This window comes from Eleutherodactylus coqui, chromosome 13, assembly GCF_035609145.1.
Source record: "Eleutherodactylus coqui strain aEleCoq1 chromosome 13, aEleCoq1.hap1, whole genome shotgun sequence".
In the NCBI taxonomy this organism is placed as follows: domain Eukaryota; kingdom Metazoa; phylum Chordata; class Amphibia; order Anura; family Eleutherodactylidae; genus Eleutherodactylus; species Eleutherodactylus coqui.
The window spans coordinates 105,138,982-105,156,412 of NC_089849.1; the positions used below are offsets into that span (position 1 = coordinate 105,138,982).

Here is a 17,431-nt window from a genome sequence, read left to right on the forward strand (position 1 = left end):
ACATTTGGCGCACCTCATTGGTTTCTATGGGCACCTTTAGTGTGCAAATGCACAGAAAAGTAGAGCATGCTGCTTTTTGTTCTAGCGTGGCGAAAATACACCTGCAAAATACGGAAATGCGAACGAACCCATTGGAATCAGTAAGTTCTATTCTCTGCGCAAATACACAGACAATCCTCCGAAGTAGTAGAGGACATACTGTGCAATTTTTAAAAAGCTTCTAGACAGAAGAAAAAGCGCCGATCTGTGACAGACCCTCCAACCGGGGGTCCCAACATAGATGCAAATCCATTCTCAGATCATTGGGTTTTTAACTAATACCCTTAAAAGTTCCCAAGTTCTGCAGGACGACTACTTGGAGCAGAACATAATGTGGCCATGTTGTATCTCCAGCACTAGAGCCGATAGGGCAGAACTGGGGTCAACTTGAAAATCGGCACTCCATATATTCTCAAGAATAGGTCTAACTTTTAAGGCACCAAAAGGTGTGTTGGTCAGTGAGTGCGCCTCATAGTGGTGGTTGCAGCAAACTGAATGACACCATGTGCCGGTATTGGGGATGTGGCTCCGCCCCCTGTACAGATACACTGACAGCACAGGAGGATGCTCATGGTGGGAGGTGCAGTGCTCTGTGCCACTATGTAGGGGAACAGACAACACGTTTCACTACCGACCCCAGCACACATTGGATGCATAGGAGGGCAGCTGCTCGGGGGGCGTGGAGCATAAGAGAAAGAAGAAAAACTTCACAAAAATACAGAAGTCAAAAGTGGCATCTTTATAAAAAAATACAACATTCTCGTAATAAAATAAGCCCTGAGCTGAAATCTGTAGACACAACGGGAAGCGGCGCCCCGACACCCAATAATACTGGAGGTAATGTGCGCTACATAGACGAACGGACCATCAGAGAGATAAGCGGCGCCACCATGATACTGGCAGCGGCCTCAAGGGGAACGCCGCTCATCACTTAATTCCATGAGACCAACAAATTGTGCAGTTTTCACAAGTAAAATGCCAATTTTCGGTAAAACCAGACGCTGCAGCACTTCTTGCACTTTAGACTCGCAGGTAAAAGCTTTAGGATTCTCACCTGTTCAGATTTATTTGGAGAACGTCTTTGTTAATAATTCCTGCGGTGAGAAATACAAATTCCCCCAAAAGCGAAGGAGAATTTTTACCTGCAGCGCTCTCCGAATTCACAGTAGGAATATTACACATATAGGGGTGCAGCTCAGTTGCCCTCCCTACAAGCACGATGGCACATACGCCAGACCGCTAACGCTTTATCAGCAAGGCGGCAACGATTCTATAAGTGACCGCGGGTGGAACGCTTCCCTCGTTGTATTTTATGGTGAATCAGGGGCCATGATTTGCTCATTTCTATTATGGTGGCACTGTGATTACAACTGATGTTTGAGAATGGGATCCACATATCCGTCACGTCCCAACTACTAGGGGGAGGGAGTCGGAGTTGGCGTTCACAGGACCCGACCTTCCACCAACAAATGGATCTTGTACACTAAGTAATCAGGACCACCTTTCTCAGACCACTAAAACACAACAACCTTCCAGCCCTGATGGAAAAAGGAGCATCCAAAATACAAGGAGTCACATGGCTGCTCCAACAGCCAATCAAAGACCACCTCCCGGTTAGCGGAGCCGATGGTCACTCTGCGTCTTTGGTGTGACCCCTCATTGTTGGCTGCCAGGCTGACGAGCTTCATATCAAAGGTGATTGTGGATCCTGGAGCGATGGGCGGCAGCTGATTGGTCATCTCCTTACCGTTCACATAGACGACACCTATGAGAGACACAGAACACATCAGACCCGCCGCTTAGGAGCGTGAAATCCCGGGACAGCAGGTTCCAGGACGACTTACCGTTGGAGCTGATGCACACAGCTTGGTCCCTCTGCAGGGAATCCAGTCCGTCATCCTTCCCTACACAAACTCCGATGCTGTCCCTCCGGTCAGGGACACCGGTGGTCTCCACCCTGGAAGGGGTATATATATGGTTAAATAGTTACAGTCCCAATCTATCCATGGGGTAACAGTGAGAGGACTCCAATATGGCTGCCCACTGGAAAGGCGCCTAGTGCAGAGTTAGGATCTGGTTATTGATTACTTAGGACGGAAGTGGAACGAAGAGTAGACTGAGCAATCAGGATAGCTGCTGATCGCGGGGACATGTCAGTAGCTGTATAATACGCTGCTAAAAGCTGCATCTTGGTCAGCTATCGGGATGCACTAGATGGCGGAATAACATGGAGGATACCTCCTAACATGCCCTCACATACAGGAGGCGGCAGAAGCACGGACAACTCTTACCTGAACGTCAGTGTCTGACCCAGGTAATACGTGGCAGCCTTGGAGTAGAGGACGCTGTGCTGCAGCGAGTCGTTGCGCAGGGCGATGTTCCTACGGCTGCTCAAGCTATAACAGTCCAGTCCTGGACTCCACTCTGTAGGAAACAATGACCGGTGTCACCAGTGTAGAGGACTCCCATAGAGAACGTACCGAAGGAGCAGGAGTCTCACCATGTGGGAGGAGGGAGGTGTGACCCAACTGTGGCACACTCCAGGGGCTCCATTCCTGGCGGCCATCACCCCGGGTGCAGACCCTGAACTGATAGTCAACGTTAGGGTCAATGTGAAGCACGATGAACTCAGACTCGCTGCCCACGTAGGCATCCTCAAAGTGACCCAAAGACGTCTTACGATACTGAAGTCTGTAATCCTGAGCTACAAAGTCTTCATCCACCTGAGAGCGGGCACAGAATCAGTGGAGGCAAACAAGGCATCAGCGGAGGAGACCCACGTGGCATTGGCAGAGAGGGCAGAGAGAGAGACATCAGCCGGGGAGGACTGGGCAGATCTTGTGCTACTTGGGTTCTCAATTATATTTGCAGCTTAAAGGGGTTTCCCTGACTAAGAACATCCAACAGACAAGTGATACATATTATTGCAGGGACCCTCATCAATCAGTAGAACAGGGATACCGCTCCGGTCTTTCCTCACTACACCACCCAGCAATCATACATTTACCACACGTGTCACGTATAAGAGTCCGGCCCTCCGCCTCATGTTCTGTGGCCCTCCGGCCGTGCAGCATTCTCCTCGCCCAGCCTGCAGGTCCGGTGATGGCAGTGCAGTCTGACCACTCCAACCCCCTGGCGTCTGTGTGCACCAAACTGTACGCAGCACAGATGCTGAGGGGAGAGGTCAGACTGCACTGCCAGACCTGCAGGCGACGTGAGTGGGACGCCTGTAGAGATGCTGCCTGGCAAAGACCGATAGGGAGCCTTCTATTGCTACTGGGAATAGTATGAGGGTCACTGATTACTACTGGGGCAATAAAGGGGACATCATCACTACTGGTGCCACTAGGGGGGTACTGTTAGGGCTCGTTGATAGCGGTATAAGCACATTTCGGTTATTTACAACCGCATTTTTCAGGCATATTCATGTCCAAATTCACTATGTATTTGCGCACGCAAAAAAAAGATTGCAGGTGGGCCCTTTGAAATGCACAAATATGCTGCGTACACGCAGGTTTCATACATATTCATGCGGCGTATGCACTGGAATAGCCTACTGCGGTGGGTCATATCATGTATATTTTACTGTAATTGTACATCGCATGAAATATATGCTTGTGTGAACGAACATATCGAAATCTTATGCTGCCAAATACGTTCGCGTGAACAAGCCCTTACTATGCAGTCTTACAATCTGCCCTTTGAAGAAACCATAAGGCTGATGTGGCCCTCAGTGAAAAGGTGTTTTGATGCCCTCTGACCTATCCTAGGGATATTCTTCTTGGGAATAACTATGTAAGGACAGCTCCCCGCCCCTCTGGAGGGCAGCGATTACAGGATTTCATCATTCAGTGCTGCAGAATAAAACATTCCCATCAGATCTCTGGATATAAACAGCATCCTCATTCACTGATAGCAAGCAGATCTTATAAGCACAAAGTCTACTAGACAGTGTAAGAGTCTGAGGGTACGCACCTTACACCATCTCACCAGGATCCCTCCGGGTCTCTCCATCAGTAGCTCGATCTGCACTGGGGGTCTGGAAGCCACTTCTCCGTGCTTCGAGATGTGACCCCTGGCGATGGCCAGGAAGGTGTCGTCCAGCTGAGCGGAGAGGCAGGGGACCTCCACCAACGAGGGGACCTCTGGCAGACTGCAGACATCACACATGACCAATCAGCCCCATCTCTGCTCACAGCCCCTCCCACCAAATCCCCTGCAGTTCCTCACCTGTCCAGCTGGATGTGCAGAGCTTTGTTGGTGAAGTTACAAAGTTTCTGAGGGTCTTCACTATTGCAGGACAGAGCGACCTCTCCTGGGGAACAGAGGGATTACAGGTCAATTGAAACCAACACAACCAGGGAATACACCCCAACCTGCCTAGAATATACCCCCCTTTTCTGCACACCTTCACGAAGCAACCCGTCGGCCGTGCTGACCCCCAGCTCCAGCAGCTTTTGGCAGTCGTCCAGCGGTTTGATGCTCTCATGCTCTATGAGGTCCACCTGCTGCATCAGAGTGACCAGGCGATCGTCCAGCATCTTGGACACCGTGGTCTTCATGTCCTGGAAGTGCTGGCGGAGCGCATCCCGGGTCTGCGCCGCGCTCTCCTTGATCTGCGGGGAAGACCATTATAACACTGAGTGTGGTAGGGAAGGGGGCTTGTTGTCAGTAATAAGGATCACAGACGATGCAGCGATATAACATGAGCAGATACAAGTCTCAGCAGGGCATATCACACCGAGAGGGAGCCGCAGGCGCCGCCAGGAAATGAGGAAAGCGCTCGCATCTCTCAAGACCTCACTGAGAGTTAGTACAGGAAGGAGTCTGGTTAGAGAAGTTTCCTTGGGGGGGAGGCGCACGTAGAGAGGAGCCTCGCATCAACCTCCCATAACGTAGTGTAGGGCGGCTGATCACACCACATCCTGCTCACAGGCAGAAGAGCCTCCATCAAAACAAGTGCCAACTGTGTGCCCCCCTCATAGGAAAACCACAACTCAGCACTGCTGCCATGTTGGTCCCGACATGGGGGGTCCTGGTAGGGGATGGACACTGGGGCTCCTGTGTTGGGGGGGCTTCCAACACTGGGGGACTCATGTCTCGAGAAGGTGGTGTTTAATACAGGGGGAGCCTGTCATAGGGGGGCTTCTGTATTGAGGAGTCTAAGGCAGGGGTGGGTGTCCGACAATGGGGGGGCTCATGTAGCTCATACAAGAGTTTAAGGCTGCGTTCACATCTGCGCAGAGCCGGCACAGGAGAGCGGTCCAGCATGTGACCACATTTATGAGAGGCGCCCCAACGGACCCCATTATAGTTAATCGGGTCAATCGAGGCTTTTCGGTTCCCTTATACGAAGGTTCCCGTTCTGCCGGGGGATTCCCCTTTACTACTTTCTGATTAGAGTAGAAAACAGGACCCCCCCATGCAGATGTGAAGGCAGCCTGCTACTGGGAGGACTACTGTGTTAGGGGGATGGGAGGGGGACATGACATGGGGGATACGTGTTTTGGGGGTGTTTGGTACTGCGGTCTCCATTAGGGGGAGTTCCTGTGTTGGCAGGTGGTGTTGTCTGATTCCTATGTTTTGGGGTGTGGGGCTAACACGGGGAGAGAATGTCAGTCACAGGAAGGACAAATGTTCTCCAGTATGGGTGAGGTGACGTGTGTAACAGGTTAGGGGGCGCCATGTGTTGGAGGCAGCAGTGTCTGATATAGGGCTCATGTGCTGGGGGGGATGTGTGACAGGTTAGGGGTCTCCACGTCTTGGGGGTCCTCACCTGCCTCCTGGCCTGGCTCAGCCCCTGCAGCCGGTGCTTCAGCTCTGTCTTGTAGGTCCGCGCCGCCTCGATGCTTTCCGTGGCCTCCAGTAACAGTCCGTCCAGCCCGTCCATCCCGCTCTAACAGCAGCGGAAAGCTGAACTCAACTGCGGAAACTCCAGCTCAGGACTACAACTCCCGGCATCCCCCGCGACACGGGGGCGTGATCACAGCAGCCCTCAAAAGCTTTATTAGCGGCTGTCAGCAACAACACAAAAATAACCAGGACGAGAGCCAGACTGGCATCTATGTGATGGGTGGCTGCAGGTTGGTGGTAGTGTCCACTGTTGCCGTCCTGGCATTGTATTCTTGAACAAGGCTAGGCAGAGTATACAGGGCGTGTAGGCACCGACGGGTGACGAGGAACCCAGGGAACTGGCATTCTCCAGCCGTGGGGGAACAACAACTCCCATCATTCCCTATGGTTGTTTATACAACTGCGCTGTGTGTTTGTGTGACTGAGCCTGACCCTCCCAGAGATCTGCGAATTCGCTGCACATCATCCATGGGATTTGCTGTGTATTTCTTGTGCGCTAAAATACCCAGTATACAAAACAGACAGGCAATCACATGGATGGTATGCAGCGAATGCGCAGACTTCTGGGAGGTCAGGCGCATGTACGCGGTGCGCACTAAGATAGATCATAACGCGGATCTTATCCCATTAGGAAATGCAAACCCATGGAGATCAGTGGCTTCTATTCACTTCGTATTGTGTGCATGTAATTCGCAGAACTAATACACTCGTGTGAACGATCCCTAACAGAAGGACGATGACCCTCCCAAAGCCCCTATATATCCAGTGTAGCCACAGGATAGTGCTGATGACCCTCATAATGCCCCTATATATCCAGTGTGGCTGCAGGATGGAGCTGAGGACCCTCATAATGCCCCTGTTTATCCAAAGTGGCCGCAGGATGGAGCTGAGGACCCTCCTAATGTCCCCATATATCCAGTGTAGCCGCATGATGGAGCTGAGGACCCTCATAATGCCCCCATATATCCAATGGGGCCGCAGGATGGAGCTGAGGACACTCCTAATGTCCCTGTTTATCCAAAGTGTCCGCATGATGGAGCTGAGGACCCTCCTAATGTCCCTATATATACTAGCTGATATACCCAGCTTCGCCCAAGTTAATTTGGTACTGGTGTTTATCTGGTGTTCACACGGAAAAGCTTATGAAGTCATGGATACTGAGGAAAAAAAATATGTTCACCATTTTGCATAGTTCTCTGCGTTACCCAGGAAACACCACGGGGAGGTAACCATGCCTTTATATAAACTGACATCAGGAAGTGACAGAATTAGATTACGTACATAAAATTTGGACACTAATTCTTTTGCTCTTAGAATTGAATAATGGAGTTGGGACCCATTAGCTTTTCCTATTTATGACATAATCAATGCTCGTGCCAAATTTCCCGTTTCTATGACACCGGAAAGTGAAAAAATTACATTCCGTACATACAATTTCGACGCCAATTCTTTTGCGCTAGAATTGAATAATCGAGTTGGGACCTATGAACCTTTCCTCTTTATGACATAATCAATGCCCGTGCGAAATTTCACGTTTCTATGACACCGGAAAGTGAAAGAATTACATTCCGTACGTAAAATTTGGATGCTAATTCTTTTGCGCATAGAATTCAATAATCGAGTTGGGACCCAATTCGCTTTTCCTATTTATGACATAATCAATGCTCGTGCCAAATTTCCCGTTACTATGACACCGGAAAGTGAAAAAATTACATTCCGCACGTAAAATTTTGACGCCAATTCTTTTGCGCATAGAATTGAATAATCGAGTTGGGACCTATGAACTTTTCCTATTTATGACATAATCAATGCTCGTGCCAAATTTCCTGTTTCTATGACATTGGAAAGTGAGAGAATTAGATTCCGTACGTAAAATTTGGATGCTAATTCTTTTGCGCATAGAATTGAATAATTGTGTTGGGACCCATTAACTTTTCCTATTTATGACATATTCAATGCCCGTGCCAAATTTTAAGTTTCTATGGCATTGGGAAGTGACAGATTTAGATTATGTACGTAAAATTTCGACGCCAATTCTTTTGCGCATAGAATTGAATAATTGTGTTGGGAACCAATTACTTTTCCTATTTTGGAGATAATCTATGCTCGTGCCAAAATTCATGTTTCTACGATATCGGGAAGTTGGAGAACTTTTGGCGAGTCAGTGAGTCAGTGAGGGCTTTCAGCTTTATATATATTGATGGCCACAGGATGGAGCTGAGGACCCTCCTAATCTATATATATAAAGACGAAAGCCCTCACTCACTCACTCACTGACTCGCCAAAAGTTCTCCAACTTCCCGATGTCGTAGAAACATGAATTATGGCACAAGCATAGATTACCATAAAATAATAACTTGGGCTAAGAACAAGACAAACATAAAGACAGAGAATATTACAGATAGGTGGGTAAATGGAGTTATTAGAATCACTCCACCTAGGCTATGATAAAGACGAGACTGAAGAGTCGCTAGTGATGCATCAGATAGTCCGTAATTTAATGAGTAGAATTACGGGTATCAGATATAAGTCTAGGAACACTTTGGTACTGGAGCAAAATTGCTCAAAAAACCTATGGAGATCGCACTAGTTTAGTCGTCACTTGCGATTAATCAATCCAATGGTCACTAAAGTGGGGCCCCAGTACCTATAAACTATAAGAAAAGTGTCACGCATCAGTGTAGCGACCGTCTGTAACAAAGTGGTCACATTCGGATAGGTTGATGATCACAGGATTTGATAGTTACTTAGCCAATAATATGATTTGAGGAAACCAAAAAAGTACCTCAAGTATTTGGCTCAGAGTAGTATCAGTCCATATCATTTGGAAAGAACGGTAAGCTCTCTTTAGTATAAGTATAGCTCAATATACAACTCGTATAACTCAAGAGAGAAGAATGGATAAACTCTCTTTATGTGAAAGGGTGATTACTGCTCAAGAATAATTACTGCTCGTAGAAATATGATTACTTGCTCAGGAATAATTACTGCTCAACGCGTTTCCCTACTAGGATTGTTGGTAGTTCATCAGGAGCAATTGTATGAGTTATGCCATACGATATGACAGGTTCATTGAGTTGAAAACTCAAGAGAAAGAGAGAGAAAGTACCACAATCGTGTTTTGAGACACGAAAGGTTAAATACTTTCTGTCAAATTTTGAGAAAGTGCCACAATCTTGTTTTGGGACACAAAGTTAAGAGAAAGTGCCACAATCGTGTTTTGGGACACGAAGGGTTAAATACTTTGTCAGATTTTGAGAAAGTACCACAATCGTGTTTTGGGACATAGAGGGTTATATAATCTCTGTCAGATTTTTGTTGGTGTGGTCATGCAGGCTAGTTAGGAGATGTGCAGCAGATATACTGATTTATAGAGAAATATACTGCACATCAACTAACCTCAAAGAATTGAAATGGGATCAGAACTAGAAAGTAGGGGATTAATCAGGACCCATACTTAGTTCATCATCCAATAATCTTTGAACAAGGTCGCTAAATAGCGAAATAATAGCGGTCTGCAACTTGTTCATATAATAAGCTCTATAGATATATAGTAGCCTGGGACTAGTCTATCAAAAAAGAGATAGAGTTCCAGGCTACATAAAGCTTTTTTCTGATCCCTTTCATTCTATCAAGGTCTCTAGGCAGCGCATAGTAGCATAAGCAGAGCGGTGTCTTTGCTGCCTAGATATGAGACCTACATCCAACACACACACATTCAGATAAAATAACAAAAGTGGTAGAGCCTGGAGCTCTGATGGTGAGCTCAGGCATTAGGTTTGTGAGCCCAGAGTGCTGCTACTGATATACCAAGAAGCCCTCCCCTAAGGGGGTTGATGTGGAGAATCAGCCAATCAGATGTTATAGTGGGAGGGGTTAGGACAACTCCACAGATCTAAGGGAAAACAGGGAAAAGAAGTCCGTTTATAATCTGCTGTTTGGCTCAAACTGGGTGTATTAGTGAGGACAAATATTGCAGCAGTCTCCCTCATAGTCTGATCGCCCGTATGTGCACATGGATCTTTAAATTTTACTTTAAAAAGATCGCTACCGGTGATCCGCTACTGCGCACGCGCGCGCAGCGCTGTGACGTCATCACGTCAGTCATGTGATGTGGCACGTCCTGACGTTCTGTTGTGTCACATGATCGGCTTCATTCAAAGAAATAGCTTATTAGAAGCAGTGTAGATTGCCATGGCAATAGCGGTCATGTGATCTGCACTGCCCAGAAGACACATGAGTGAGACTGGGATGTATATAGTGCAGTTTAATTAGATGCTACAGCATAGAATATACAGAATGCGTTTAGTGAGGATTTATTGGTTGTTAGTTATAAGACACAGAAAGAAGTTTATTTAAATATATATATATATATATATAAGTACTGTGTGTCGGTAATGGTTATTTTAAGGCTGCGTAATGTAGAAAGAGTCATGCATATACTGCATAAATCTGATAATTAGATGGTTAAAGAACAACCGATGAACGTAGCGTCTTAGATATTGCTCACTTAGCGCAATAACAAGGAAAAATCACATAACGTAACAATGGGCTGATTTTTGAATTCCTTTGTAAAACAGCACTCTAAATGCATGATGAAATCAAAATATTGGTATTCTCATAATAGAGCCAATGACTGATAGATGCCGGCTGTATAATCAAAGAGAAGAAAGATTAACGATAGAGGGATTACAAAAAGCAGTTGAAACACAGATTCTCATTTAAGCCACTAGGATTAACTGTATTCAGTCGAAAAATCCATGCTGCCTCTTTGCATAAGAGTTTTTTGTCCGTATCGCCGCGACGCCCATGAGTCCTGATAATTTCAATCCCTTGAAATTTCAGTTGTTTTGTGTCACCATTGTGGAATTTCCACATATGGTCTGCTAGGGGGGGTCGACTCATGGCGTCTGATGTTCCCTAGGTGATCGAGAATTCTGCGACGAAATTGTCGAATTGTCTTGCCCACATAGTTCATGGGGCAAGAACATGTGGCAAGATAGACTATGTTTTGTGTTCGACAATTAATGAAGTCTCTGCATGAGTAAACTGTATTAGTAGATGATGACTTAAAAGTATTACCGCGCAGAATAAAAGGGCAAGCGAGGCAGCCCTGGCATGGAAAGCTACCTTGGGGCTTGCTGGAACCAAGCCAAGTAATTTGCCTTTCATCGGGAGGGAGGTGACTTTTCACTAGATGGTCTTTTAAATTGTGGCCACGGCGGAATGTTATAGATGGTCTTTCGGGAAGAAAATCATTAAGGTCTTTGTCGCGTTTCAGGATATCCCAATAGTAGTTGAGGATATTCCTTATTTGTATCGAGCAAGTGTCGTAAGTGCCAATAATTCTGGCTTTATTGTCCAAGGAACGGATCTTAGGTTGAAGGAGAGTAGTCCTTTCTTGAGATGATGCAAAGATAAATGCTTGGTCGATGACCTTTTTGGGATAATTGCGATTTTTAAAGCGATCATACAATTTTTTACTTTCCATTTCAAAACTCGAATTATCCGAACAATTGCGTCGGAGTCGCAGAAACTGACCTTTTGGTATGCCATGTTTTAATGGTGCAGGATGGAAACTGTCCCAGGTAAGTAGGCTGTTTGTCGCCGTGGACTTACGGAAAAGAGAGGATGTTATCTGTCCCGATGGATCTTTTTTAATTTGAAGATCCAGAAAGGACAGCGTAGTGGTATTAATTTCCGAAGTAATCCGAAGATTCAGATCATTATGGTTTAGATGATCAATGAATACCTCAAGGGACGACCGATCGCCATTCCAGAACAGGAGCACATCGTCAATATAACGTATCCACAATGAGATGTTATCTGACCCCATGATGTTATCACTGTTGAAGATCCGTTCCTCCCACCAGCCCAGGTACAGGTTGGCATACGATGGGGCACAAGGAGTCCCCATCGCGGTGCCCCTGAGCTGGTGGAAGTACTTGGCTTCGCACAGGAAAAAATTGTGGTTTAGGATAAATTCAAGGAATTCCAGGACACATTTGTTATGCATATTGTATAAAGGTCCTCTTTGATTCAGAAAGAATTCCGTCGCCTTAAGACCACCTTGGTGGGGGATGGAGCTATACAACGATTCAATGTCCAATGAGGCCATAATTGTGTCTGGATTAACAGTAAGGCCATCTAGGGTGCGTAGGACGTCCATAGTGTCCTGGACAAATGATCGTAAAGATGATACAAAGGGTCTAAGTATCCTGTCAACGTATGTGCTCAAGTTCTGGGTAAGGTTGTCAACCCCCGAGACGATCGGCCGTCCCCTGAGTGGGTTGAGGCCCTTATGCACTTTAGGAAGCGCGTAAAAAGTAGCTGTAGTCATTTTTTTGGGATACAGAAATTGATATTCAGTGTTGTCTATGCATCCCAGCTCTAGGGCTTTTTAAAATATTTTTTGTAAGTCACGTGAAAAGCTGTCTGTCGGGTCGTGGGACAACATGCCATAAGTAGATGTATCACTCAACAGACGTTGGCACATGCCTACGTATTGTTCCCGATCCATTATAACAATATTCCCGCCTTTATCGGCAGCTTTTATGATTATTGCCTTATTGTTTTCAAGATTTTTTTAGAGCAAGAGATTCTCCTTTTGTAAGATTAGGGCAAGTACATTTTGAAGGGTTCAATGCTTTTAATTCTTTAAGGACTAATTTTTCGAATATGTCTATTTCTGGACTATTTAAAGATGGTGGATTCGCTCGACTGGTCGGTTTGAGATTTGTAAAGGGTCCAGTTCCAATAGGTCTTAGATTTGAAAATCTTTGAAAACCCTTGTCCAGAAATAGACAGATTCGAAAAATTAGTCCTTAAAGAATTAAAAGTATTGAACCCTTCAAAATTTACTTGCCCTAATCTTACAAAAGGAGAATCTCTTGCTCAAGATTTTTTAATCTTGAAAACAATAAGGCAATAATCATAAAAGCTGTCGATAAAGGCGGGAATATTGTTATAATGGATCGGGAACAATACGTAGGCATGTGCCAACGTCTGTTGAGTGATACATCTACTTATGGCATGTTGTCCCACGACCCGACAGACAGCTTTTCACGTGACTTACAAAAAATATTTTAAAAAGCCCTAGAGCTGGGATGCATAGACAACACTGAATATCAATTTCTGTATCCCAAAAAAACGACTACAGCTACTTTTTACGCGCTTCCTAAAGTGCATAAGGGCCTCAACCCACTCAGGGGACGGCCGATCGTCTCGGGGGTTGACAACCTTACCCAGAACTTGAGCACATACGTTGACAGGATACTTAGACCCTTTGTATCATCTTTACGATCATTTGTCCAGGACACTATGGACGTCCTACGCACCCTAGATGGCCTTACTGTTAATCCAGACACAATTATGGCCTCATTGGACATTGAATCGTTGTATAGCTCCATCCCCCACCAAGGTGGTCTTAAGGCGACGGAATTCTTTCTGAATCAAAGAGGACCTTTATACAATATGCATAACAAATGTGTCCTGGAATTCCTTGAATTTATCCTAAACCACAATTTTTTCCTGTTCGAAGCCAAGTACTTCCACCAGCTCAGGGGCACCGCGATGGGGACTCCTTGTGCCCCATCGTATGCCAACCTGTACCTGGGCTGGTGGGAGGAATGGATCTTCAACAGTGATAACATCATGGGGTCAGATAACATCTCATTGTGGATACGTTATATTGACCATGTGCTTCTGTTCTGGAATGGCGATCGGTCGTCCCTTGAGGTATTCATTGATCATCTAAACCATAATGATCTGAATCTTCGGATTACTTCGGAAATTAATACCACTACGCTGTCCTTTCTGGATCTTCAAATTAAAAAAGATCCATCGGGACAGATAACATCCTCTCTTTTCCGTAAGTCCACGGCGACAAACAGCCTTACTTACCTGGGACAGTTTCCATCCTGCACCATTAAAACGTGGCATACCAAAAGGTCAGTTTCTGCGACTCCGACGCAATTGTTCGGATAATCCGAGTTTTGAAATGGAAAGTAAAAAATTGTATGATCGCTTTAAAAATCGCAATTATCCCAAAAAGGTCATCGACCAAGCATTTATCTTTGCATCATCTCAAGAAAGGACTACTCTCCTTCAACCTAAGATCCGTTCCTTGGACAATAAAGCCAGAATTATTGGCACTTACGACACTTGCTCGATACAAATAAGGAATATCCTCAACTACTATTGGGATATCCTGAAACGCGACAAAGACCTTAATGATTTTCTTCCCGAAAGACCATCTATAACATTCCGCCGTGGCCACAATTTAAAAGACCATCTAGTGAAAAGTCACCTCCCTCCCGATGAAAGGCAAATTACTTGGCTTGGTTCCAGCAAGCCCCAAGGTAGCTTTCCATGCCAGGGCTGCCTCGCTTGCCCTTTTATTCTGCGCGGTAATACTTTTAAGTCATCATCTACTAATACAGTTTACTCATGCAGAGACTTCATTAATTGTCGAACACAAAACATAGTCTATCTTGCCACATGTTCTTGCCCCATGAACTATGTGGGCAAGACAATTCGACAATTTCGTCGCAGAATTCTCGATCACCTAGGGAACATCAGACGCCATGAGTCGACCCCCCCTAGCAGACCATATGTGGAAATTCCACAATGGTGACACAAAACAACTGAAATTTCAAGGGATTGAAATTATCAGGACTCATGGGCGTCGCGGCGATACGGACAAAAAACTCTTATGCAAAGAGGCAGCATGGATTTTTCGACTGAATACAGTTAATCCTAGTGGCTTAAATGAGAATCTGTGTTTCAACTGCTTTTTGTAATCCCTCTATCGTTAATCTTTCTTCTCTTTGATTATACAGCCGGCATCTATCAGTCATTGGCTCTATTATGAGAATACCAATATTTTGATTTCATCATGCATTTAGAGTGCTGTTTTACAAAGGAATTCAAAAATCAGCCCATTGTTACGTTATGTGATTTTTCCTTGTTATTGCGCTAAGTGAGCAATATCTAAGACGCTACGTTCATCGGTTGTTCTTTAAACCATCTAATTATCAGATTTATGCAGTATATGCATGACTCTTTCTACATTACGCAGCCTTAAAATAACCATTACCGACACACAGTACTTATATATATATATATTTAAATAAACTTCTTTCTGTGTCTTATAACTAACAACAAATAAATCCTCACTAAACGCATTCTGTATATTCTATGCTGTAGCATCTAATTAAACTGCACTATATACATCCCAGTCTCACTCATGTGTCTTCTGGGCAGTGCAGATCACATGACCGCTATTGCCATGGCAATCTACATTGCTTCTAATAAGCTATTTCTTTGAATGAAGCCGATCATGTGACACAACAGAACGTCAGGACGTGCCACATCACATGACTGACGTGATGACGTCACAGCGCTGCGCGCGTGTGCGCGCAGTAGCGGATCACCGGTAGCGATCTTTTTAAAGTAAAATTTAAAGATCCATGTGCACATACGGGCGATCAGACTATGAGGGAGACTGCTGCAATATTTGTCCTCACTAATACACCCAGTTTGAGCCAAACAGCAGATTATAAACGGACTTCTTTTCCCTGTTTTCCCTTAGATCTGTGGAGTTGTCCTAACCCCTCCCACTATAACATCTGATTGGCTGATTCTCCACACCAACCCCCTTAGGGGAGGGCTTCTTGGTATATCAGTAGCAGCACTCTGGGCTCACAAACCTAATGCCTGAGCTCACCATCAGAGCTCCAGGCTCTACCACTTTTGTTATTTTATCTGAATGTGTGTGTGTTGGATGTAGGTCTCATATCTAGGCAGCAAAGACACCGCTCTGCTTATGCTACTATGCGCTGCCTAGAGACCTTGATAGAATGAAAGGGATCAGAAAAAAGCTTTATGTAGCCTGGAACTCTATCTCTTTTTTGATAGACTAGTCCCAGGCTACTATATATCTATAGAGCTTATTATATGAACAAGTTGCAGACCGCTATTATTTCGCTATTTAGCGACCTTGTTCAAAGATTATTGGATGATGAACTAAGTATGGGTCCTGATTAATCCCCTACTTTCTAGTTCTGATCCCATTTCAATTCTTTGAGGTTAGTTGATGTGCAGTATATTTCTCTATAAATCAGTATATCTGCTGCACATCTCCTAACTAGCCTGCATGACCACACCAACAAAAATCTGACAGAGATTATATAACCCTCTATGTCCCAAAACACGATTGTGGTACTTTCTCAAAATCTGACAAAGTATTTAACCCTTCGTGTCCCAAAACACGATTGTGGCACTTTCTCTTAACTTTTTGTGTCCCAAAACAAGATTGTGGCACTTTCTCAAAATTTGACAGAAAGTATTTAACCTTTCGTGTCTCAAAACACGATTGTGGTACTTTCTCTCTCTTTCTCTTGAGTTTTCAACTCAATGAACCTGTCATATCGTATGGCATAACTCATACAATTGCTCCTGATGAACTACCAACAATCCTAGTAGGGAAACGCGTTGAGCAGTAATTATTCCTGAGCAAGTAATCATATTTCTACGAGCAGTAATTATTCTTGAGCAGTAATCACCCTTTCACATAAAGAGTTTATCCATTCTTCTCTCTTGAGTTATATGAGTTGTATATTGAGCTATACTTATACTAAAGAGAGCTTACCGTTCTTTCCAAATGATATGGACTGATACTACTCTGAGCCAAATACTTGAGGTTACTTTTTTGGTTTCCTCAAATCATATTATTGGCTAAGTAACTATCAAATCCTGTGATCATCAACCTATCCGAATGTGACCACTTTGTTACAGACGGTCGCTACACTGATGCGTGACACTTTTCTTATAGTTTATAGGTACTGGGGCCCCACTTTAGTGACCATTGGATTGATTAATCGCAAGTGAAGACTAAACCAGTGCGATCTCCATAGGTTTTTTGAGCAATTTTGCTCCAGTACCAAAGTGTTCCTAGACTTATATCTGATACCCGTAATTCTACTCATTAAATTACGGACTATCTGATGCATCACTAGCGACTCTTCAGTCTCGTCTTTATCATAGCCTAGGTGGGGTGATTCTAATAACTCCATTTACCCACCTATCTGTAATATTCTCTGTCTTTATGTTTGTCTTGTTCTTAGCCCAAGTTATTATTTTATGTTAGTCTTGAATAAAAGTTATATTTTAGTCTGTCTGTCACTGTGAAGGGCTCCAATTTGATTTAGTCAGACAAAGCTCTGCCCCTGTGATTCACAAGCATAGATTATCTCCAAAATAGGAAAAGTAATTGGGTCCCAACACAATTATTCAATTCTATGCGCAAAAGAATTAGCATCCAAATTTTACGTACGGAATCTAATTCTCTCACTTTCCAATGTCATAGAAACAGGAAATTTGGCACGAGCATTGATTATGTCATAAATAGGTAAAGCTAATGGGTCCCAACTCAATAATTCAATTCTATGCGCAAAAGAATTGGCGTCAAAATTTTACGTACATAATCTAAATCTCTCACTTCCCAATGTCATAGAAACATGAAATTTGGTACGAGCAT

At 44.7% G+C, this 17,431-nt stretch overlaps 1 protein-coding gene across 2 annotated transcripts; it reads right to left on the reverse strand.

The window, feature by feature from the left end:
* Positions 1–757: 757 nt before the first annotated feature.
* On the reverse strand, positions 758–5,987 carry CRLF3 (cytokine receptor like factor 3). Of its 2 annotated transcripts, none has more exons than XM_066586279.1 (8): positions 5,816–5,987; positions 4,448–4,655; positions 4,270–4,354; positions 4,015–4,192; positions 2,540–2,762; positions 2,331–2,463; positions 1,884–1,996; positions 758–1,804 (listed from the first exon to the last, which is right to left on the reverse strand). In XM_066586279.1, the coding sequence occupies exons 1-8, from the start codon at positions 5,927–5,929 to the stop codon at positions 1,554–1,556; spliced, it is 1,305 nt and encodes a 434-aa protein (XP_066442376.1). In that variant the 5' UTR covers positions 5,930–5,987; the 3' UTR covers positions 758–1,553. The 2 variants fall into 2 exon arrangements, with proteins under 2 accessions (XP_066442376.1, XP_066442377.1); XM_066586280.1 differs by lacking the exon at positions 5,816–5,987 and adding an exon at positions 4,781–4,847.
* Positions 5,988–17,431: the final 11,444 nt, after the last annotated feature.

What these genes read in the sequence shown, in the direction of transcription:
- CRLF3 (XM_066586279.1), bottom strand. Translation starts at nt 5,929, where the DNA reads ATGGACGGGCTGGACGGACTGTTACTGGAGGCCACGGAAAGCATCGAG. An exon ending in TCCTGGTGAGATGGTGTAAG is followed by an intron (nt 2,763 to 4,014) that starts GTGCGTACCCTC and finishes GCCCGCTCTCAG; the next exon opens with GTGGATGAAGACTTTGTAGC. An exon ending in TGTGTGCATCAGCTCCAACG is followed by an intron (nt 1,805 to 1,883) that starts GTAAGTCGTCCT and finishes TGTCTCTCATAG; the next exon opens with GTGTCGTCTATGTGAACGGT.